The 23,431-nt window shown below is 33.6% G+C and overlaps 2 protein-coding genes across 12 annotated transcripts in view; one reads left to right on the forward strand and one right to left on the reverse strand.

Annotated features, from left to right (window-relative positions):
• The first annotated feature begins 1,096 nt into the window (after window positions 1–1,096).
• LOC126975134 (PXMP2/4 family protein 3) lies at window positions 1,097–5,467 on the forward strand. Its single transcript, XM_050822943.1, has 4 exons — window positions 1,097–1,330; window positions 1,411–1,503; window positions 4,167–4,452; window positions 4,971–5,467. The coding sequence occupies exons 1-4, from the start codon at window positions 1,242–1,244 to the stop codon at window positions 5,064–5,066; spliced, it is 564 nt and encodes a 187-aa protein (XP_050678900.1). The 5' UTR covers window positions 1,097–1,241; the 3' UTR covers window positions 5,067–5,467.
• A 300-nt stretch (window positions 5,468–5,767) lies between these two features.
• Window positions 5,768–23,431, reverse strand: part of LOC126974889 (peptidyl-prolyl cis-trans isomerase G) — a 37,081-nt gene continuing 19,417 nt past the window's right edge. The window contains exons 1-11 of one of the 11 annotated variants that reach the window (XM_050822595.1): window positions 21,083–21,489; window positions 20,448–20,663; window positions 19,311–19,370; window positions 19,214–19,240; window positions 18,432–18,464; window positions 17,426–17,549; window positions 15,341–15,393; window positions 13,176–15,254; window positions 12,280–12,369; window positions 11,384–11,533; window positions 5,768–7,888 (exon numbers count right to left, since the gene is read on the reverse strand). In XM_050822595.1, coding sequence (XP_050678552.1) covers window positions 7,765–7,888; window positions 11,384–11,533; window positions 12,280–12,369; window positions 13,176–15,254; window positions 15,341–15,393; window positions 17,426–17,549; window positions 18,432–18,464; window positions 19,214–19,240; window positions 19,311–19,370; window positions 20,448–20,663; window positions 21,083–21,405 — 3,279 coding nt within the window. In that variant the 5' untranslated portion in view covers window positions 21,406–21,489 and the 3' untranslated portion in view covers window positions 5,768–7,764. Of the gene's footprint in view, window positions 7,889–8,163; window positions 9,210–11,383; window positions 11,534–12,279; window positions 12,370–13,175; window positions 15,255–15,340; window positions 15,394–17,425; window positions 17,550–18,431; window positions 18,465–19,213; window positions 19,241–19,310; window positions 19,371–20,447; window positions 20,664–21,082; window positions 21,490–23,431 lie in introns of those variants that run through there. The other 10 variants (XM_050822597.1, XM_050822594.1, XM_050822604.1 and 7 more) reach the window with 10 other exon arrangements.

Consider the following 23,431-nt stretch of genomic DNA (forward strand, 5'->3'; position numbering starts at 1 on the left):
TGACAGGAATTGGTGGTGGACAGTTTGGTGGGGTGCACATCTGTTTTCCCTGAAGCTATTTTACAATTCTACAGTACGGAGTATCCTTGATTACGGAACCGTCTTGTTAGAGTCCTGTAATTTAGCAGGTCTAAGAAAACTAGATTCTATCCAATCAAAAGCTATGAGAAAAATAATAACTGGGAGCCATGAAATCTAGTCCTTTGAGTGCATTACAAGTAGAGTGTAACGAACCCGCGCTTTATTTAAGGCGATTTTGTAAGTCATACTGCAAGCAATATAATTCCGGATGACAAGAGTTGTCGGACAAAATGAAGCACGGAGATTCCCCGAGCGATAGAGGAGCAAAACATTATGTCCCGACTCCCAAGGTGACCCGAGTACTCTGCGATTAAAAAACCGATTATCAAGTATTTCGAGACGCGATTTTCAAGTACTACTGCATGAATTATACAATAATTTTCTTAACGAATATTTAGTTAACTAGCTTTAATTTACCGTTATGTTATAACCCTAAAAAGTAATTAAGGATCAAAATTAAGAAAAGTCGCCCGGGTTGTTGCGCGAGGCCCCGGGCGATGCCCTGTTCGCCACCTCCTAAGGCCGCCACTGATCACCAACACATAATAACAGAAAAACCTTATTTGAAACTCGCTGCTACTAATGGTACAAATATCATTCTAATCGGGTCAGTAATTTGTCCCAGTATAACCGAAGGAAATAAATCAGCCATACATTTATTAGTACAATATAGATTGTTGATATAGAGTCTGACATCACAGAAACCCCTCGCAAAATAGCATGCTTGAATAGCCGAAATATATTGCCCGGAAAGAATCTTAATTTTTAATTCAATAAGAATGTTTATATCAATAATTTAATTGTGTTTTTTAGGATTTAAAAAATCAAATTAGTTTTTTAAAAATCATACCCTACCCTACTCTAGTATCAACTTTCGTTAGCCGAACTATACTATACACATTATTTAGAATCGTTACATTATTTAATTAATCATTGAGACACTAGACAGTGACAGGACAATCTGAAATGCTTTAATTTGACACTTGACAGTAAAAAATAAATTGACGGCTGATCACTGAAGCACAAATAATAGCTAGTGACTACCTACCAACTATTGTAGTAAACACTGATAAGTCGTGATAATATTTTGCAAATGATAACGCTTCATTATTAAATTATCATTTCAGTTCGCGATTAGCTAAGTACACATATTCTCTAAAATGTCGCTATCAAAACCTGTGATGAATTTAGTTGCCTCGTATTTACAAAACCTTTATTTAAATCCAATAAGAACAAAATCAATTACGAGGCAAGTTGCTTAGACTTATGAGGAAAATCGTAAATGAAGATTTATATATAGATTTAATTTTAACTGAATAAATATTTCAGCTGTGTTGTCGGATGTGCTGGAAGTGTTGCGTCACAAATAGTAGCAGGGGATAATTTGAAGCTCGATCCTATAATTGCATTTGGATTATATGGGTAAATATATATTATAGAATTATTGTATGTATGTATGACGTAGGTATATTGTTAGTAACCTTTGCACCCAACTTAAGTATCATTTTGCACCTTTCTTTTTTGTATGATTTTCATTATTATCATATTTTATACACAGTACATATGAGTTAATAATATTATAGAATCATTGTATGTATGTATGACATAGGTATATTGTTAGTAACCTTTGCACCCAACTTAAGTATGATTTTGCACCTTTCTTTTTTAAATGATTTTCATTATTATCATATTTTATACACAGTACATAAAGTTACTATGATCAGCCTTTTACTATTCACATATGTAGGTTATGGGTTGTAACAAAACATTGACAATTAACTTACATACATATGGCGCCACTAGTATATGTCCTATGGTATATTGATGTGGGGCAGCGCTGTGTTAGTTGCTGCAGAAGAGGGCTATTCACACTATTTATAATCTAGGCCCCAAGGAATCATTGAGAGCAAAATTCAAAGAAATTACCATCTTGACTGTTGCTTCTCAATATATTCTTGATAATGTAATGTATGTTCATAAGCACTTAAGTACATTTGCTAGAAACTGTCATAATCAATGTTAACACCAGGAACAGACATAAGCTTATAATGCCTACTACTCCGCTAAGTTGAGTTAGCAAGTCTTTTGTGGGGCAATGTATATGCTTTTACAACAGGATCCCAGAAAATATTCAAAACAAAAAGTATTATGTTATTCAAAAGAAATGACTTTCTTAATGATACCACAATTGGGAATGGAGCAACCACCCACAGGCTATTAAATAATAAATTTAATTGTACAATGTTACTTTGTAAACATATTTTGATATTATATATTTTGAATAAAAATATTTGAATTGAATTTTAAATTTATTAACATGTTAATATTCACTTGACTTAGATAAATGTTTGTCTGACAAATATTGATGTGAAATGGGTGATTTAAATGTTATGTCAACTTTGCATCATGACCTTAAGTAAATATAAAATCATACTTTACTCTGATTTCAAAAAAGTTTTTAAAAATCATGATAAACATTTACCCCCTTATTCATAATAGTCTAACTTAAAGCATTGCTAATTCTCACACTGTCTTCTTCTATTGACCTAAGTCAGAATGAGAAAAAACACTTCTTAGTGGGTGTTTTAAGTTAGCAGACCATTATGAATAAGGGGGTTAGTTTACAATACTCTTGTTGGGCATAAAAACTTAAAAAAAGTATACTTTATATAATTATTACAAAACTGCGATATTCTATTGAGGGACAATAAATGACTAATATTAATATTTTTTGTGCCTAGTCACAGATACAGATAAGTAAGAAGCATATATGGGCGCAAATTGCCACCTACCGGCAATAGTTTGCAACTATTGATATTTGTTTTAGATTATCGTTAAATAAATACCTGAAAAATATCAGATTAAAATACAAATAGCTATTTGTAAACATAAAATCATTATTTATTAAGGTCTGATATTTAAATTATATTACTGTTTTGAAGATGTTTCATTTTAGCAGCATGTGCATTTAATTTTTAAGAGTTAAATTAAACTTTATACTCACTTGTATATTTGTTTACTTTCCCAACACATCAATTACAAATTACAGAAATTCTCATTAATTGTTATAAGTAGTAGTAACAATAATGTGTTGTCGATATTGCTGTGTTCTTTACTCTCATGATTGAAAAAGTTCAAGTCTCAAAAATTGCAAACTTAGATCATTTATATGTCTAGATGAGCATTGTGCAGCTAGACACCCAATGAAAACAGGCCACATTTATTATTTTACCCCCTTATTCATAATAGTCTGCTAACTTGAAGCATTCTTCTATTGACCTAAGTCAGAATGAGGAAAAACACTCCTCAACTGTCAACCTCAATTATTTCTACTTTTTCATAACTGTCACAATCTTTCTAGACATAATTATATAAATGAGCTAAGATACCAAATAGTCTGCATAATTTTTTAAAAAATAGTGTAAACTGTATTATAGGGTTATTGGTAATTTGATGTATTCTCATTAGAAGGTGAAACCACTATCTGTTTTATAAGCTTTTTTTCAAAATTAGTTAAAATGCAATATTTAATAATAATAAAACTTTTTATTACAAATTATAAACAGTATTTGAAAGAATAAATTTCTTTATAAATATTCAGTATATAAACAAAAAGCGCAAGTACATAGCTTCTTTCAGCTTCAATTCTTAATTCAGCAAATTACTAATTAAGCTTTTTACACAAAATTTTGATGATTTAATAAGTTTGTCAGTATATTTTATAAGTTTTATCAGAATAAATTAAATTTACACCATATTATATGTAATAATTAAATTGTTGCTCCTCATCTTTTAATAAAATTAAATCTAGAGTTTGAAATAAAACTTTTTTTATGAAGTATTTTATTCAGGTTAATATCCTCAACTGAACAGAATTGTCATCAGACCATATGTAATGGTATGTCGCATTATTCATTGCACAAAATTATTATTATTACCGTCTGGACCCTACCGAGTACGACACTATACCTTTTGGTGAGGGGCGCCCACCAGATGGTTAAAATAAAAAATGATTCTTTAATTATGTACTTATATTTGTGTTTAGTTTATTGGTGTAATATATTATTGTTAATTTTATATTTCAGGCTAATATTTGGAGGAACAATACCCCATTTTTTCTATGAATTCATTGAAAGATTGTTCCCACATGAAGTAACAGCTTTTCCCCTGGCGAAAAAATTAATATTTGAGCGCCTTATATTTGCTCCAATTATGCAGGCTTTTTCACTCTACACTCTGGCAAGGTTTGAAGGGAAGACTCATAAAGCTGCATTGAAACAGCTTTCAGCATTATACTTAACGGTATTAGAAGCTAACTGGAAGTGGTTAACTTTATTCCAAGTGATTAACTTAGCTTTTATCCCACCAATGGTATGTTGTTTTTGTTACTATTTTCCTGTACTTAAAGTTGCAAATATAATTATTATATTTTACGTCCAAATAACCGTAATGCTAATAGTAATAATGCAAAATATTGTTACACATATCATCTAGTATTTATATAATCAGATTAAATGATACAATTAGATGATCCAACAGATGTTAAGAGGCATCATCTGCCTTTGACTGTGTCTATATGATTTTAATGCTTCACAAGCTGACCTTAATGAAGCATCACGTTACTGTGGTACATTTACATCATCATGTGTACCTGTTATTAGACTGATATCTCTGAAACATCAGAATTGTACTGACATATTCTACAATTCTATAATATATCAATCAGTATTAGAATTTTAAGGCTAAAATTAATTATTATAAAAAAATTAATCAATCTGGTTTCATTTTATATTTCTGAATTAAAGTGAATATTTTTACTGATTATATCCTAGAATCTCGATTCTAAACAGTCAAATTTATCATACAGTAACACTCCATTTTTTTTTCAGCTAAGAGTTCTTTTTATGAACTTTGTTGGATTTGGATGGGCAATGTTTCTAGCTACGAAGAGGCGTCAACAAGGAACTAAAAAAGAATCATCATAATTATTTTTTATTATAAGTGAAAGGTTACGGTCACAATATTGGGATAGAATACATAAATGTTATCAGGTTGTCAAGAGATAACTTATATTCATAATAAATGTATGTAGCCTTGGCATTATCATATTTTGCTCGGCACAATAATATTAAATTCTTATAAAAAGAAATTATTGAAATATATTTATTAACTTAAAAGACATTCCTATGTGATTATACTATTAAATTTAGGTTTATTGTAGATTAAAACTATGGGTGATATGTTTTAACTATTTATTTTACTATATTGCTGGCATTTGTCTATGTGAAACTTATCTATTGATCTTGAGATGAAGATAATCGACAAAGTCGAAACATATATTTTTTATATACTTATTTGTATGTTTATAATAAAATTATTCCACTGACTCGCGAGTATTATTCTAACAACATCCTTCGTTCCATTTATTGCTTACTTATAATTAAATTAAATAGAAATAATAAATTAACATTGGTAACTAAATAATATGTTTATTTTTGACTAGTAATAATATGTGTTACTATCATATATTATCTGCAATTCAGATTCGTATTGTTATCACAACAATATAAGATCAAATGAGTATTGTTTTAATATTATATTCTATCAAAACAAAACCGAAAAGGGTGACTAGAACTGATAGGACATTGTACATAATGTAATATATAATATATGTATAATATTATAAATGTTATTTACTTGGAATGTATTTTTAAAAATATCAATGAGTATTCACCTTTTATACATGTTAATGTAAAGAACATTTCACAAACATCAATGACTAGCTTTACTTTAAATAAATTAAAGTTCCATCAATAAATATATTGCACATTATTCTAAGACTTACAATATATTATTGTTTTGAGTATTTTGTGGTGCATTTTCTTAAATCTAATAAAATAATATTATCAACAAATAAAATAAATAAAGTAACAAGATTGTACATATTCTAATGTTTTAAAAATGAATATTATATTTCGATTATTACCTATGCAGGTACTTGAGAAAATAAATAAAAAATATCATCCTTTTGACTAGAATCATAGTAATTAATACATAAAAACAATTAGCTATTCGAAATTTCAATATCAATTTGAAAATAGATTTCGCATTGTTTCATTCGATCCTCTTCAATATTATGAACCCAACTGAATCTAGTATGTGTTAGCCTATGTTGAAAAAAATTTAACTAATGATTTACATATTATAAAATCAATATCACTGGGATTAATATATTTAAGTACATAGCGAAGCTTAAGGACATACATTCAAAGTTAATTGAAACCGCATGAGTGTGGATTTATCCGTTTTCACCCTTTGTGGTGGCCTAGGTAGGTACTGACCTAGCAAGAGATAAAAGTGAGCAAAACCGTCAAAAATCAACGTAAGCGCCATATAGTATCTTGTAAAAAACAGTAAAATTTTAACTTTAGTTATATAAGTTGTGAAGTAGTGTATTTTTTTTTCAATATTACATATTTCGGCTCTGTCAAATATTATAAAACCTACAGAAAATAACTCCATTTTTTCAAGGTTAACTCTTAAGCTTCTAGCGTAAATCTTAGGTTATTAAAAGAAACTAATAAAATACCAGTATAATAAAACCACCAACTTATACATGGCGTTTGATCTTATTTCCGTCAATCTGGAATCTACCCACTTCACTGTTTCTAACCATGTCTGTGCTAGGTACATGTCAGGAAAAAAATATGCACTGAAAAGTATGAGCATATGTCCATTAAACCGTTACATAACAACCAACACTGCCGCGTGCACATAAATCCAAATAAGAAGATACATATACAGATAAGAAGTGTTAATTACTTGCGGACCGACTGTCCCCTATGCATTACAAGCTTGCAACGTTTCGGATAATGAGAGACTTGTGCAATAGAGCGCATAATGACCGCAATACGATTACATTAGGAATATCATAGTGTAAAACGATAACCAAACATTTTTAGTCATAAAAACGTTACATATGCATCGTTATGTTGTGAATGGTATAATTGCTGGTTGTGAAGGTAAGAGTTACCGCCGTTACACAATACTAAAACACACCCTATTACGCGTTGTTTAAAGTCCGCCGTTCCGATTGATACTAAACCACTAATTAGTCACAATTGGTTTATAAATCACCTGCGAGGCGTCTAATTAAACGGAGCTGTAACTCCTAGTACCTACCTTCTTATTCAGATTTGTATGGTCACGTGTCATGCTCAGCAATTCAACAATTTGAACGTAATTCCCGAACGTTCCAAACCACAATCAAGTCGAAATTCAGTTAAGAACACAAAACTGGTCACGTGATTCATATCAACGGACTGACAAAAAATGGCAGCCCTACTGTCACTCTTTAAATGACATCATGACTAGTAGCCCAACACACATGTATGGAATACAATAATATTTATTAACTTTAAACACTTAAAATGTAATGTTTGTGGCTTGGTACGTTTTTCAGGAACTATGTCCAATTGTCGTATGATGTGTTGTAGTGTGTGTGTCGTGTTTATTTCCGTTCCTTATGTTCTACTATTAGCATGGTATGGCCTATGGTATAGTGTAGTGGGCTTACTCCTTAATGCCCCAGTCTAAAGTATGATGCTTGTGTTTTTAGCACCACGGCGACGCTACTTTTACACCACATTTCCGAACGACATTAGTAAGCAAGGATTGTTTCTTTTATTCTTTACGATCTGGTCCAGGAGACTGCGACCAACTCTTCTCCGAAGATCTGCTGCTGTAACTTCCACTGGAGGCCGACGACGGCGTGGGTCTTCTATATGGGATGGGGCGTTTACGAGCACTGGTAGAATTAGTAAGTGTTAGTAAGGGAAATTGATTAGTAACAGTAGTAATGATATGAGTCTGCAGATCAATAGATTAATATTATTAATTTTTGAGTAATACTTAAATAAAGTAAAAAATATGACAGTTATGAAATAAAAAATAAAGGGAAATGTATTTATTTCTTACCTTATTTTTTAACTTCTAAACTAGCATTAGAAGCGGAAATATCTAAATACTCAATCGTTGTAAGCCTCGTTCTACCATGCAAGAGCGTAAAAAAATAAACAAAAAATGTGTACAATAAACTTTAATAACACAAATACATATTACATCAAAAAAAAAAACACGCTCGAACTAAAATGTCACAAAAATAGCACATTACAATAATATATCTGGCAACACTTTCACTTTTCCCTACATTAAACCGTTCCGGTTATCTTCTTCTGTATTTGTATTTCTTAGACGAATAAGTTACATCTATAATGGGCGCGCTACGAAAGAAGAAACAAAACATTAAATATATTATAAATAATTAAGCTTTATTTACAATGAATATTGCCCGTTATTAGTTAGTAATTCACACATGATCATTCAAACAAAAAAGAAACACTAAACCGGGTTATTATAACCGACGCACAAACAATTAAAACGAAGCATATGAAATTTATCCAGTAGGCATTATGCAATGCAATGTCGTTCTATACACATTTAAGGACATATCATTCGCGGACTGATAGCGCAACGGCACATTTCATTCTTTTATCGTCATTAGCACATATTTTCTCCTTAGTCGTGTGTCAACTGTCACTGTCAAAATACAAAAACTGAGTTGAGTAAATGTTTTACATAGCTGCTTATTGACCAAGAATATTTTAAACAACTGGAGTAAATGTGTCATTTCATAGATGTACCAGTCGAAGTTCCATATTTCGGCTTTGTTTTTATATGACGTGATTTGTCTATATACATATATAGAACGTCATTGATGCTATGTCTACTTCTGCCTTTGTTACTCCCATGAATAATAAATAAGACGTTCTAAAATCATAAAGCCTAACATTCGTAACAGCCACTTTTATCTCTCTTTATTAAGTAAAAAGCTAATAAGCCAATATAGTAAGTCTTCAGTCAATTCAAAACAAAAGGCCGCGTTCGCCAGTAATAAATTTTAATAGGTCAAAGCGATAGTAACAAAAAGTGTTATGTTACTAAAATAATATTTACAAAATAAAAGATACACTGACACTTAAAACTAAACATAATTTGAAGCAAGCCGCTAATCAGAGCTACTACTAGTGCTGTCCTCGGAACTCGTGCTATATTTCCTTGATTTTTTTCTACAAAAGAAAAAACACACATGACTAAAAGCAAAAATAAAAATAACGAAAGAAAACTGATAAGTCACTTTATACTGATACGTAGTTAGTTGTTGATTGGGTTATTTTAAAAACTAACCAAATATTATTATAAAATGACTTAATAGATAATATGGTCAATGTTTTATAGCTCTTAAATTTTACGCGAATACTAAATGTAGGATTAATATTTGTTCCTAATAATGCCCACTCCAGACACTCACGAGGCGCCTCCTAAAGGCTCTGGGCACGAGACTAGGCCAGTGGATGCGCCAGGAGTTCTACTCTACATTTCTCAACACTCTCTATTTATTCAGTTGAGAGCTACGTCTACTATATATATATATGAACATTGATGATGGATGACGGCGTTAGCTATTCCAAGTGATTGGATGGGGAGTGGTGAGGCAACCACGCATGGACATCCACAACAAGAGGTGTCAAGAGATGCATTGCTGGCCTTTAGGTGAGAGTATGCTTTTTTCTTGCAGATCCCTAAGTCGTATCGGTTCAGGAAAACAGCAGCTTGTAATTGATACCACAAGGTGACTGTGCGAGGCAAGAAATTACTTGAAAAACTCGCGGTTGTGGAATGCCAGACGTCAACGTGATGCGGGTAGTATTTAGCAGTTTGAAGTAATGTCCGGTGGTGAAATTCGGCGGCTGGAACAGCTCCGCTGAGCACTCCCCGAGATAAACGCAATAGAAGATGCAGAGAGAACGCACATCTCTACGCAACGCCAAAGAATTAAGTCGATAGGAGATGAATTGATCGTCGATAGTTCGAGCCGCTCTTCGTTGTATGCGGTCAAATGAAAGAAACTGGTACCCTTATCCTATTTCATAAAAGTGGTGCACAAATCGTTACTTCACTCCCTCATGATAAAAAAAATCGCAAGCGTCCTTACTGCAGCATTCAACAACTCGCGCCCGAGAAACCGACACGAGGCGAAACAACAGTGAGGGAAGACGAGGGGACAGTAGCACATCGACCTCACTCCCGCACTAATGTTCCCTTGAGGAGACTCTGGACCGGGCATAACGTTTTTTAAAGAAGTATTATTATGATCATGCAATGAAGGTAAGTATTGTTCTCATATAAAACATCAACGTCATAGTGAAACTTAACTTAATCCAAACAGACCTCACAGATAATATTAACAATTGTCTAAAGTATAATCCAACCGAAGCCAAACTGCGGGTCATTCTTATAGAAAGTATAATATTGTAATTGAAATTTTTCCTATAACTTTTGTACATGTATGCTTCCAAATAATTTTTGTTTTATAATTTAATTACCAAGGCGACGAGCGCAATTGTAGTGCTGCTCAGAATTTTTGGGTTTTTCAAGAATCCTGAGCTGTACTGGGTGGGGCGTATCAATTACCATCAGCTGTGCGTCCTGCTCATTTCGTCTCTAATTTTCATAAAAAAATCCTCATGGAAAACCAGTTTAGGTCCCAACCATACAATTCCTGAATTTATAAAATATACCTAAAACCTTTTATAGGGAGAATGAAAGTTATTTTAAAACTATTTACACAATATTATCTGTGATTTCTGTATAAGTAACTAATGTTATTTGAATTCCACCCATAAAAGAAAAAACAAATTGCATTTTTCATGTTAATAAAAAAATAATGTTAATCTAAAATAATATTGTAAATGAAATATCAAAGTCTGTTTATAGAAGGCCCTACCGTAAGAAAAAGTGTATGCGTTAAATATCTCCGGTGAATAAAAGTAAACTTGTTCATACCTACACTGGTCACACACTTTGTTATAGATTAGTATAAAAGCATTCAATATTCTACCTGATTGATAATCCAGAGTACCAAATTTACTTTTACAGATTTTTTGACATAGTGGACGTACCTATTCCATCTTTTGAGAAAAAATATTATCGGTAATAGACCCGAGCACACATGAGACCTGTGCGTTTGGCTTCAACTTATCAGATTTAGGTATGGACCGATATATGAGACATCAAACAATTTAAGCCGGGACGCAACGCTCAAGTCGTATGAGTGCCCGCGCTATGAAGAAATCATAAAAAAACTGAAAAGAATGTGCTAGAAGGTCATGAAAGAACAGCAACATAAACACCGTGCGCAACACAAAAACAAAGTGGCCAGCTGATCAGGAGCTAACGGTACCTCGTGATGCGACGCCTGTCTAGGAAACTGGGGGAGCCAGCTCGGCGGGGAATCGACGGCGACCGCGACTTTGACCGTGACTTAGATCGCGACTGCGATCGATGCGATACGCTCGATCTGCGGTAATCCGCGTACACGCCCGTCATTGTTCTGATATTTCGCATGCATGCATATACGGTCACATCGTAGAGGTTTTTGTTTGAAAACAATGATAAATTACATTTTAGTCTCGCTTCACTTATTCACTAATAATATCTAAATCAATACATCACGCCCACGTTACACACTTAAAAAAATAATTCACAAAGCTCATATTAACTCTTCATAATACCTCTATTAACAGTTCAGAATTGTACTTATCATAAATTTTAAAACTGAATTAACTATGGGGTTTCCTACGTTATTATTTATATTATATAGTACTGAGTCTTATATCCTTTTTTATATACATAAAATACGGCTGGCTCTTTTTTAACAACATCATCCGTCAGTACCATTTCTCAATTTCACAATATTATTTGTATGAGTTATAAGGGGTAAACATATTCTGTCGGCTGATCTCATGACAGAGCATTACGAAATGCATTTTTATTTGCCACACAAGATATATTATTTAAATCGCTGCCGATCTATAAGAACGATTTAATGTATGGTAATTTGATTGCTATTAATAATAGCCATACAAATCTGTAATATCAGATGAGACAAAATTTATTGCAAGGCAAGGAAGTTTCATGCGAACCGGATGGTTGTGTAAGGCCAGTCATCATCTTGAAACTAGTGTTACATTTCGCATCTTGGCTTATTAAATTATGTCTCAATTTTTAACTACCATCTACACTCCTTAAAAGTTATATAACGTGGTCGTGACGGCCTCCAATATAACTATAAGTCACCTGGAGGAACGAGTGGAGCGGGAAGAGCTGCGACTCGAGCGAGACGAACTGCGGCTGCTGTACGACGAAGAGCGACTTGAGCGGGACCCTCTGTAATACGATAAGTTGTTATGATATAGTGCAATAGCTCAAATTCTTGGTTAATGGTAAACAAACGGGAGTATTCGGGAGCTATTTTGCGGGAAAGCACTCTGGGTTCTGGTTTAGCCTTTATAAGCCCAGTGCCAGATGGTCAACTTTACACACAATTTATCCCACGTGTGTGTAGGAATTTCTTACACACACATTTCCTCAAGATGTTTCCTTTGCATATTAATTTGAAAAACCGAAAAGACATTAGTACAAAGCGGGCAGGGTTTTAACCAGCGCCTCCCGGATGAAAGGCAACGGTACTCTAGTAGTAGTAGTGGGTATTATAAATAAAAGTGTTGGATAATTAAGTAACATTGATTGCTACGATTACGACAGTAAATAAGCGCACGGGTAGAGCTACTTAACCGTTATAACCATTTTATTCACCTAACTAAATAAATCATAATAATCATAATCAATTTACCATAATCATTTCGGAAAAACCTGTAAGTAATCTGGTAGGCACGTGCTAGCATAGGTACAGCGCGCCGCGCCGTAATCGTTCAGAACTCGTAGGTGAGTTTCTTTGTTTGGAAATTTCAATTATTTACATCAATTTTTTTACGGTAACGGTTAAATAGTAGAGCTATTTCGTGCGTAAAAATATTGGTGTTACTGAAACTGTCTGACAGCCTGACTTGCACACCGAGTGTGAAGCTTCCATTGTATTATAGTTTCTATTTTTGTTAATTTAGTACAGGAAAGTAACGCTAGACCTAGGAAATTAAAATATTAGGTTAGAATAAATTACTGATTATAAGTACCTTGACGAAGAATAAGACCTAGATCTGGACCGCGAAGACCGTGAGCGAGATCTTGATCGTGATGCCGACCGTGATTGAGAACGCGACCGTGACGACTTGACACGAGATTGCGACTTGGATGCTGAGCGTGATCGTGACCGCGAACGCGAACGGGATGGCGTCCGCGACCAGCTTCGATCTGTTCTTTTCTTTGGTAATTTGGTTTCAGGTGAACTTGCTACTTTAACAGGACTTTCTTTTTTAAGAGTTACAATCTTCTGCGAGCTCATTTCAGTAGGAGACATCTCTTTACAATCTTCTTTCGGCGACTTTCTTGCAATGTCAAAATTATTCAGCTCAACATTAGCACTTTGCGACGTAGACGGTTCTATCTGTTCTTCTTCACGCCTGTTTCGTTCGATTGTAGCCTTCGTCAATTTTGCTAACCTCTCCTTGAGTCTATCCAATTCTTTCATATTTAAATCTTCTTGACGCGCCCGGTCATTTATCCTTATGAAATCATCTTCAGAATCGTCATTCTCACTGGACGAACTCCTCATGCAGACTGTCTTCGGTTTATAATTGGCTGAATCTTTTTTATTCTTCTTTTTTGACTTCAAAGCCGATGGTGATTTAATATATTTTCTCTTATCCTTTTCTGGGAGCTTTTCAATAATATCACGGTATCGTTCCGGACTTCTCCGGGCTGGTGAGTAGCTGAGACTAGACGAACTTCGACTCTTCGGTTTTGAACCAGATTTTGAACGTTCACGTTGAGATTCTTTGTGTTCATTGCTTCGCTTTTTTACTTTCTCTTCCTTCTCATTAGTAACTGAATGGTCAAGCTTAGGCGAAGAGTTTCTTCGGTCGGTTCGTGTTCTTATTGGTGTGATACTTTTTCTATCGGTTGGCTGCCTCCGCGCCGATGTAGACCTGCTTCGGGAACGTTTCAGGTTCGACTTAGATCTGTTATTATCTGGAGAGCTTGATCTATGGCCCGATCTACTGCGTTTTCTTTTTTCATCTCTTGATCTGCTATCAGGTTTATCTTTATACCGACGCGGAGAATCTTTACCATTACGTTCTTGTGATACGCTTTGTCTTCGGCCTTTAGATGCACTTCTTTCTTTGCGGTAGGTTTCCTTTACTTTGGCTACTGTGCTTTGCCTTTTTCGAGGAGGTGAAACATCTGAACTTCTCGATGGTGATTTTTCTTCCCTGGACTTTTTGCGAGAACGACTAGGTTCGCGAGGGTCATTTTTATTAGATTTATTAATCTCTCGGTTATTTTCACGTCTTTCCTTAGATCTACTTCTATCTCTATCGCGTCTACTTTCACTCTGATTCTCACGGCTGCTATCCTTTTGTCGATCATTATAAGTTTTCTGCCTATTATCATGATTCGAATTTGACTTTTTATTTTCATTTCTTTCTGGTGTTTCATCTCTTTTTGACACTCGTCTTTCGTAAGAGGGACTTTCTCGACGATTTCTATTGTCTTGTCTTCTATTGTCTTTTTGATAGTAAGATTCATCTTTTCTAGAATCTCTTTGATTATACGAATCATCTCTTCGTGGTTGTATGTTATAGTAAGAGCTTTCGGGTTTCTCGGTGTATGAAGGGCTTCTTCGACGCCTCTTTTCAGGTGGCGGGGACTCACTTATGTCTCTTTGTCTTCTATCTTTTCTGGTTGATTTTACGACTTCTACATCTGAAGACTGTGATCTCTTACGATCTCGTTTCGATTGTCTCTCAGTTGGTTTAAGTATATCTAGATCATCCTTATTGGTTTCATTTCTTTTATTAATTTTATTTACGTATGATCTTTGCTGACGTTCCGGTGATCGACGTTCATTTCGTTGTCTATGCTCAGGCGACCGACGGCGACGGTCGTTAGAATGACTTCTATCTCTCTCCTTAGAATGACGTCTCTCTATATCCTTAGAATGACGTCTCTCTCTCTCGTTAGAATGACGTCTCGCTCGTAAAAGCTCGTCGTTTTTATTGTCTCGATCGTCACGGCCGCGATATTTTCTTTGGTCGACATCTGAAACATCTCTGGAGCGTTCCACGGACTTTTCCTTCGCTTTTTGTGGAGAGCTACAACATTCAAACAATATATTATACAAACATGTACGTATTTAATTACATAATGTCAGCCATTTTGAACAATACATTCTCCATACCTTTCACGACTGTTCTGTTCACTACGTGCACGTCGTTTTCCGCCCGACTTTTTCTGTTTAAAACAAATGATATTGCATTACAATATTGTAGAAATAAGAAGGAACCAAACACCAGTGCCAATACAAGTAGTCTAGTGGATTTGCCAACTAAATTCTTGCTATTAAAGAAATTCCTCAATAAGTCTTAAAATTATATCATTGAAGAATTTCAACAAAAAAATACAAATAAAATTACACATGCACTCTCGAAAACAATATAAATGACTCAAACAAAAAGCTCAAACTTAAATATTTAACAACAAAAGCTACTCACGAAAGCTATTATTACAATAATTATCAATTAATAAATTATTTATATGATATTTTCATTGTATTATTTATTTAATCGTTCAAATAATTATATCCATAACATCCTCGTTTTTTTAACGTATTAAATATAGAAATGATGTTGGCAGTAGTAGTTGAAAAAATATTTTGATGTATATAATATAAAGGTTAGGAATCAGAAAATATTATGCATGGAATAAAATAATTGCTATCACATAGAAAATAAAACACTTAGGGACGTACCTTATACACCAGTCGGTGGTAGTGAATACCATTTAAACATGACGATCCTTAATAAGTTTCGTGACAATGAGAAGAGAGAATGTTATGGATTAGTTAAAATATTCCAAAATCATCTACATACATTTTATTAGACTGGTACAAAAAAGTGCGGGTAGTTTTTAAACAGAGTAATCAACTTTAAATTGGCGCTGTTATGTTCCTTGACACAATAAATTTATATGGTAGCACCTAGAACGCCATGCATTAGATGGAGCACACACATTAGTCCAGCAGTCGTCCTCATACACCACACCTCTCATAGTTAGTCACAGTACGTAGTAAGTACAATGTTAGCACGTAACATGTTTACGTTAGCAGTTGGTCGCCTAACAAGTTTTCTTACGACTGTTATTGCTTTGTGATATACTTACAGTATATGTTATTTCTTCAGATAAAGATGGCTATCCTATGAAATGATGCACAGTTAAACAGATAATTTTTACTATCTAATTCTTGTATGTACAGGAAAAAAAAAATAAAAACAAATTGTTTAAATCGTTACAGAGCACACATAAAGAGGAATGACCCCCACTGGACATTAAAATAAATGTGGGTAGTTTTAAGCAATTTAATATTAAGCTGTAAAATTTGTAAAGCAAATAAATGTCTTTGATCTCTAAGAAATCTTTTATAGCTGCAAATGTTTACATGAAGGAATTGTTCAGATATGTATCAGGTTAAGTAAGGATCGTTGTCTAGAAGTAAAAGTATGCAAAGGAAATACTGAGTATAGGTTGTACGTACGTGTTCATAGTTTCAAGTAAACAAAAAGGGAAAGTGCTGCTTTGAGTTCTCAGTTAGATTATTGATATTCAATGACTATCAACTATTACTTAAACTTCTTATGTATATGTATAGCATCCAAATAGCGCATGTCAATTGAAATACAAAATATTATCGTAATTTTATTAATATTTCTTTTGGTTTTCAAAATAGTATTATAAATCACTCATTGAACTTTAAAATATGTCATTTATTTATATTATCGATGTAATCCATTCTAAAATATATGCCTCACATCCCAGAAAAACGGGCGCAATAAAACTCAGAGGGCCATTTTTTTTAAATTTCGTCAACGTTCATAAAATTTACCTAATAAATCGTTTCTATATAAATGTAACAGTCAATAGTCATTGATGTACCCAATAGTCTAACCTATATTTTTGATCTACTTAAATGAAACAAAAATCCCTAGTGTTTTAATCGTAAACATCAAAAAATTTCGTTAAACAAAATCCTTATATGATTCATTTATATTTGAAGATAATGTTTCAACTATTCAAATAATATTTATAACTTCAATTGAATACAAATAAGATGTTGTTGGCTGATTAAGGCTTGGGCTTTTACTATCATTTATTTACATCTGTGAACTATTAATAAAACATCATCTTCAAAGTATCTCCCCAAAACAAAGAACTTGTGACAAATTAAAAATAGGCAAAAAAGAAATCCATAAGCTTCAAAGTAATTTACCTTTTTATTTTTTTTCTGTTTCTCGTCATCCGAGGAATCCGAGTCGCTGGCGTCGTCTGAGCTACTCGAGGAGTCGGATTCAGAAGATTTGGCACGCTTCTTCTTTTTCTTACTTGATTCGTGCCTGCAAAATAATTAGTACCTATTATATAGACATAGAGCTAAGGAAAATTATGTGACTGAAAAAATATATAACTAAAGGGCTTTAGAAGTGAGTTTAATAAGACATTCAATAAAATAAAAGCATAAAATACGGCATATTGATATTATGTAGACTAAAACACAAATCGGAGTGAATGACGTCACTGCTCAGTAATCACCATGTCTCTTTAAGTATTGTTGTTGTTTTAATTTGTTTTCTGAATTCTCCGTCACTAGCGACCACTATGAAATTTACGACGATTTTACCCAAAATTCCAAGTATTGATTGAAAATGCAATCAAGTAAAGTTTTTTTAAATTTTCATTGGCATGTCAAAGAATGCAACATAATTTATTTGTTCAGCCTTTAGCATTTTATAAAAAAACAACAACTACTGACGACTTAAATGTAATACAAAAATCCTATAAAACTATTTGTATCAATATATTAAGTACTAGCTGACCCAACAGACGTTCTGTATAAATAAAATACTGATTTTCATGATTTTCTGAATAATAATTATTCTTAACATCAAGAATTATTTCGTAAAATATGCTCCCTGTTGTTTTATTAAAACTGTTTCACAGCAGAACTGTCATACCGTGCGTCAATAAATTATCTCATTCAAAATATGTCAATACAAAACAAATATTGGAAATAAAAATAATTATGGGTCCCAAATCGAATTAAAAATATTCTATCTCTCAAGTTGGATTAAACACAACTCCATGACGTAATAATTCCCATTAGAATCCGTTTATTAGTTTAGGAGCACACTAGAAACAAACATCAGGACACTGGATTTATGTATATTAAGAAGATAAGAACCTACACAACACTTAAGAATAAAGTAATACAAAAATACCTCCGTATGAGTCTCCATAACAGGTTCTTTTCGCTGAAATTATTATTTTCTTAAATCACAATATTATTCGACAGGTTCAATGAAAACTAACTAACAACGACTCACTAGTAAGTAATTTTATCAAATAGTAAATATTATAGAAAATAAAAACAATTTGTTATGTTTTTAAAGTGATCACTTCAAGGATTAATACACAAATAAAATTTTGTTTTCCAAATTTTATTTGTGTATAGAAAATACAATAATTTATCTTTGTTGAATCAAAAATTCGATCATAACATTTCTTTACTTTTCTTTGTTCTTAGATTTTATAAAATTATTCTTTTAGCTCTACCAGCGGTAATTGGCAACATTTGACAATCATAACTCGTTAAATGTAAAATAGTGCTTACAATAATATTGCTCTTTTATACGTGACATTGAGATAAATTATGTTTGTACACAAATACAATATATAACTGAATAATGACGACCTTTATAGCCGAGTGGTTAGCGTTCCTACCTACTAAGCTAGAGGTCCCGGATTCGAATCCCGGTGCAAGGTGCAAGCATTTATATGATGAATATGGATGTTTGTTTCCGAGTCATGGATGTTTCAATGTATTTATATATGTTTAAGTAAGTATATTGTATTCAATATATCGTTGTTTTACAACACATAACACATGCTATATATGCTTAATTTGGGGCAAGATAATTTGTGTAAAAAGTGTGTCAATATTATTATTATTATAACTGTCAAACATCTTCAATAAACCTGATGATAATACTGGTTTACTTACTGCAGTGTTAGCTGAAGTTTCACCTGTCTGAACACAAACAAAACGTTTCAATTTTATATTTAAATAATATTAATAACTGATACATAAAAAAACCTACTTCTCTTTTTTATTCTTCTTCGATTTCTTCTTTTTCGACTTCTTGGCCTCCGGTGACGAGCTATAACAAAATACAACATTTAGGAATATATAGCCTCACAAACGTGGGGTTTGAGACATTATTCTTTTGGCAAACACAGCAAGAGCTAACTGGCCTTAATGATCTCAAATCTTAATGACCTCAATGAATGAACTCTCTGAGAACAATACCAATAAAATCTCATGATACTATATACCTCACACTATACTATGATCTAGTTCACAACAGCTCATTTGTAGAAACATATCCACAAATAAGCTATTGTGAACTGGACGTAAAGCATTCGATTGAAGTTTGACGTTTGCTTTTAAATTTGAATTGGTAATTTGGGCGACTGCCAGACAAAGACACTTAACTGGCAAAATAGCAATATAACTAGGACTATTTCAAACTGATAAATCATCAGACCGACACACTACCGACGTGCATTCGTTTTTTACGCAATAGTGGAGAAATTTGCATTGTAGAATTATTTTCAGATTTTCGTTAAGAAAAGTATCTGAAAGAATTTTATAAAATGGCAGTCTTATGAGTTTCATCAAGCATTTTTTGTTTTCTCTCTAAAATTTAGACAATGCACTTAAAAAAAAAGATTTAGTTTGTAACGGAATAAGCTCAAAACGACTTATCGATATTGAAAACTGTTCTTCAAATTCAAGTCTAAAAGGTGACATTTACAACGAACTGTTTTTTAATTTAAAAAAAAATGTGAAAACGTAAACGAAACCTACGCATGTGGGCGCTCGTAAATAATATTTAAAGTATAGAATATTTTTGTAATTTGAGAGTAAACTTTAGCTTTGTTCATTTTAATAGGTTATTGTACCATCGACAAAATTGATTCATGACTCACTTTGCTGATACTTAATTGTTTAAAAATAAAACATTTTTATATTTGATGAAAATGATTGTATGACAAATGGTGGACTCTCAGTGTCTAATAAAATAATAACAGTTAGGTAATGAGGAAATGTATGTTCAAGCAAATTTTGACCTACTCGTAACACCTAAACATTAAGGTGGGTCACGATTCAATTTTGTCGAAAGTACAGCCTTGTGATAGAGACGGAAACAAATCCTGAGAGTATTTCTAATTACCTTCGTTTCTTTTTCTTCTTGGTCAGATGTTGATCGCTGTCGTCTCGCTCGTGGCTCGGCGTCCTCACCAGCGGGTACCTCGCAGCCTCCTCCCGCGCCCTCCTCTCAGGGTCGAGGCTGGTTCCCTCCACGAAACGGGGCGAGATTCCGAACGCGTCCCGAAGCCTCGCATTCTTCTCCTGCTGCGCCTCTGCGACTGCGTGTGTCTCCCGAACACTAGGCGATCATAAAATAATTTAAAGATGGCTCATTTAAACTACATATTTCATTTGCAAACCAAGACATTTCTCAGACCAATAATTTATTTAATACATTAATCATAGTATTAGTATCAAGATTTTAAAAATATAGTTAATTGTTTTTTTTTTTAAATAACTTCTCCTGCGTCTTAAACAAAATAATATTGTTTTCCAAGAAATATAATTACCTGCGTTGCACCTAAAGTGCGCTAAAATACGGAAACATATTGTTAATTACAAAAATAAAGGAAACAATATAAAAATAATAGCTAAAGTTCTAACCGGAGCCTTAACGCGCCTTTAATAATCTTAATTGAGTGTGAAATGAACAACAATCAAACGGTAGAAGCTTGGGATTGCGACCTACATCTCGTGCTGCAATCAATAAGTGCGCACCTGATAACGGAGCGCATTGGTTTCCTCTCGTCAACGGACGGACAGACCTGCAAATTGTCAACATGACTGCGCTCGGTGACGCAATTACATCTACAACAGCACGAGCTCCGCAAGCTGGCGAGGATGGTGCGTAGAGCTGGTTCGAGGGGGTCGACCATGTTGCACGGCTCGTGTCTGTGTGACACGTCCGAGCCGGGCCGGTTGGGGTCGTGGGAGGAAGCCCGCTGTCGAGGGCCGGCGACCACGGCCTGGAAGGTTCCTCGCCAGAGCCGTTCGAACACTACCCTATCGTAGTCGCGGCGCGACACACGGCCCCTTTGCATCTTAAACTATTACTTATACTAATGGAAGACTTAGTTACTACAGACTAGATTGGAAGACGTTGGAAGGCACGGGCCGTGCGACTACATGGTGCGAGGCGGCGCCACTCACTGTGTCGGCCACAGGAAGTTCGCGACGCGCGCACCCTGCGCGGAGTGCCACCACCTCGCCTCTCTAATGGCCCTATTGTGAAGACGCGACGCAATCCTTTTGTTCGTACTAATCAAAAGCATTTTTATCTACAATTTTGCAGATCACTCGAGGAAATTTAATTTAAGCTTGATTGCTAAGTAAATTTCACGGTGTAAACCGTAATGTTGAAATGGGATTTATCAATTATTATTCAATTCAATTATTCAAGATAGGGGACATATTATGTTAAGTGCCATTATCAGAAACTATACGCTTAGAAATGGATTGGACATGGCAAACGTACTATAATGCATACAGTAATAATATGGATCAAATTAAAATACGAAGTATTTCGTGTCAAACTTTTTAACGGCCTTTTTCAATATGCCATCTATCCTTAGTTTAACTTATTAGAGGTAGACAAGTCTATCCTTATACGCATACTTACATTTCAATAACCTATCGACATAAAGCATTGCACTACAGAACTATATTGGACATAACTATGGATAGATCAAATCTTGTCATTAAACGGTGACAGCAATGTATCCGTAACTAGAGACACGTTATTGAAAGCGGCCGTATAACTTTTTATAGTTAAATGATTAGCAGTCATTTGCAATTTATCCGTAAAATTTCATTTTGGGTTCGCCCTTGCGCTATTTTAAATAGGCAAGAGAAGAATCATTTTTTATTTCAAATATTTTATTTACAATGAATGTATAGGCAGCGCACTTATTTATAACAAAAATAGCGTTACAACTCAACTGTTTTAAAGAGCGGCCTTGCCATGAAACCACTTGTTAAAATAATATCACATTTTACAGAACTACAAAATTTCAAATTCAGTTACGAATATCAAACCGATTTTACAACAAAAGAAAACGACCTCGAGAAGATTTCAATATGAAACCATATAAGAGAGTGATTACTTTATTGACCTACACATAAGGATAATCCTGTTTAATACGATCCCAACCATGAAAACATAATGTAAACCACATTTTATAAAGTTTTTTTTCTGTTGGCATCAGAAAACCGATTTATGTAACATCTTAATACATATATATAAATTACGTGACACGTTGTTTGTCCGCGATGGACTACTAATCTAATGAACAGATTTTAATGGGGATTACTTCATCGAGTGCAGATTGGTCCAACTTGAGAGATAGAATAGTTTTTATTTCGATTTGGGACCCATAATTATTTTTATTTTCAATATTTGCTTTGTATGGACATATTTTCTATGAGAGGACATGTGACGCACGCTTTGACAGTTCCGCTGTGAAACAATTTCATTATAACAACAGGGAGCATTTTTTACGAAATAATTCTTGATGTTTTGAAATATTATTGGCAAATTCCTATAAAACAGTTTTTTTTTATTATCTACAGAACAACGTCTGTCGAGTCGGCTAGTATTTTTATATAATGTCAAGGTAGTATATGTGTAAGATACTTCTCTTAGGTAATAATATAAATCTGTGGTATGGTATAATTAATTATATACCTACCTATAAAAACAAACAATTTTACAGCAATATTTAATGGCGTTTCCACGTGTATCATATTTTTTTTACTATAAATTTAGCTTTTATTTACTATCTGTGCCCTCTATATCGTCATCGCGGACTTAATAAAATCTATCCCAGCATGTTAATATAGTAGCTGTTGTCCGCGACGTCGTCCGCGTGAACAATATATTGTCGCCTGATCGTTGTCTGTGTCGTTGTTTGTGTGTAAAGCTAAAGGAAAAATATTTAGTAATAAGATAAATTTGAGGTAAAAAAAGAATTACTACTACTACCTATCAAAATCTATATTTAATTAAACTGTGCTGAAAATGCTTGAACATACTGTATTTCCTAATTAACTGTTATCATTTTATTGACA

Source organism: Leptidea sinapis, chromosome 34 (genome assembly GCF_905404315.1).
Source record: "Leptidea sinapis chromosome 34, ilLepSina1.1, whole genome shotgun sequence".
NCBI lineage: Eukaryota > Metazoa > Arthropoda > Insecta > Lepidoptera > Pieridae > Leptidea > Leptidea sinapis.

Bases quoted from the DNA above. Each gene is read 5' to 3' on its own strand.
- LOC126975134 (XM_050822943.1), top strand. From the start codon at position 1,242: ATGTCGCTATCAAAACCTGTGATGAATTTAGTTGCCTCGTATTTACAA. The intron at 1,331-1,410 runs GCAAGTTGCTTA...TAAATATTTCAG, and splicing joins AGAACAAAATCAATTACGAG to CTGTGTTGTCGGATGTGCTG. The intron at 1,504-4,166 runs GTAAATATATAT...TTTATATTTCAG, and splicing joins ATTGCATTTGGATTATATGG to GCTAATATTTGGAGGAACAA.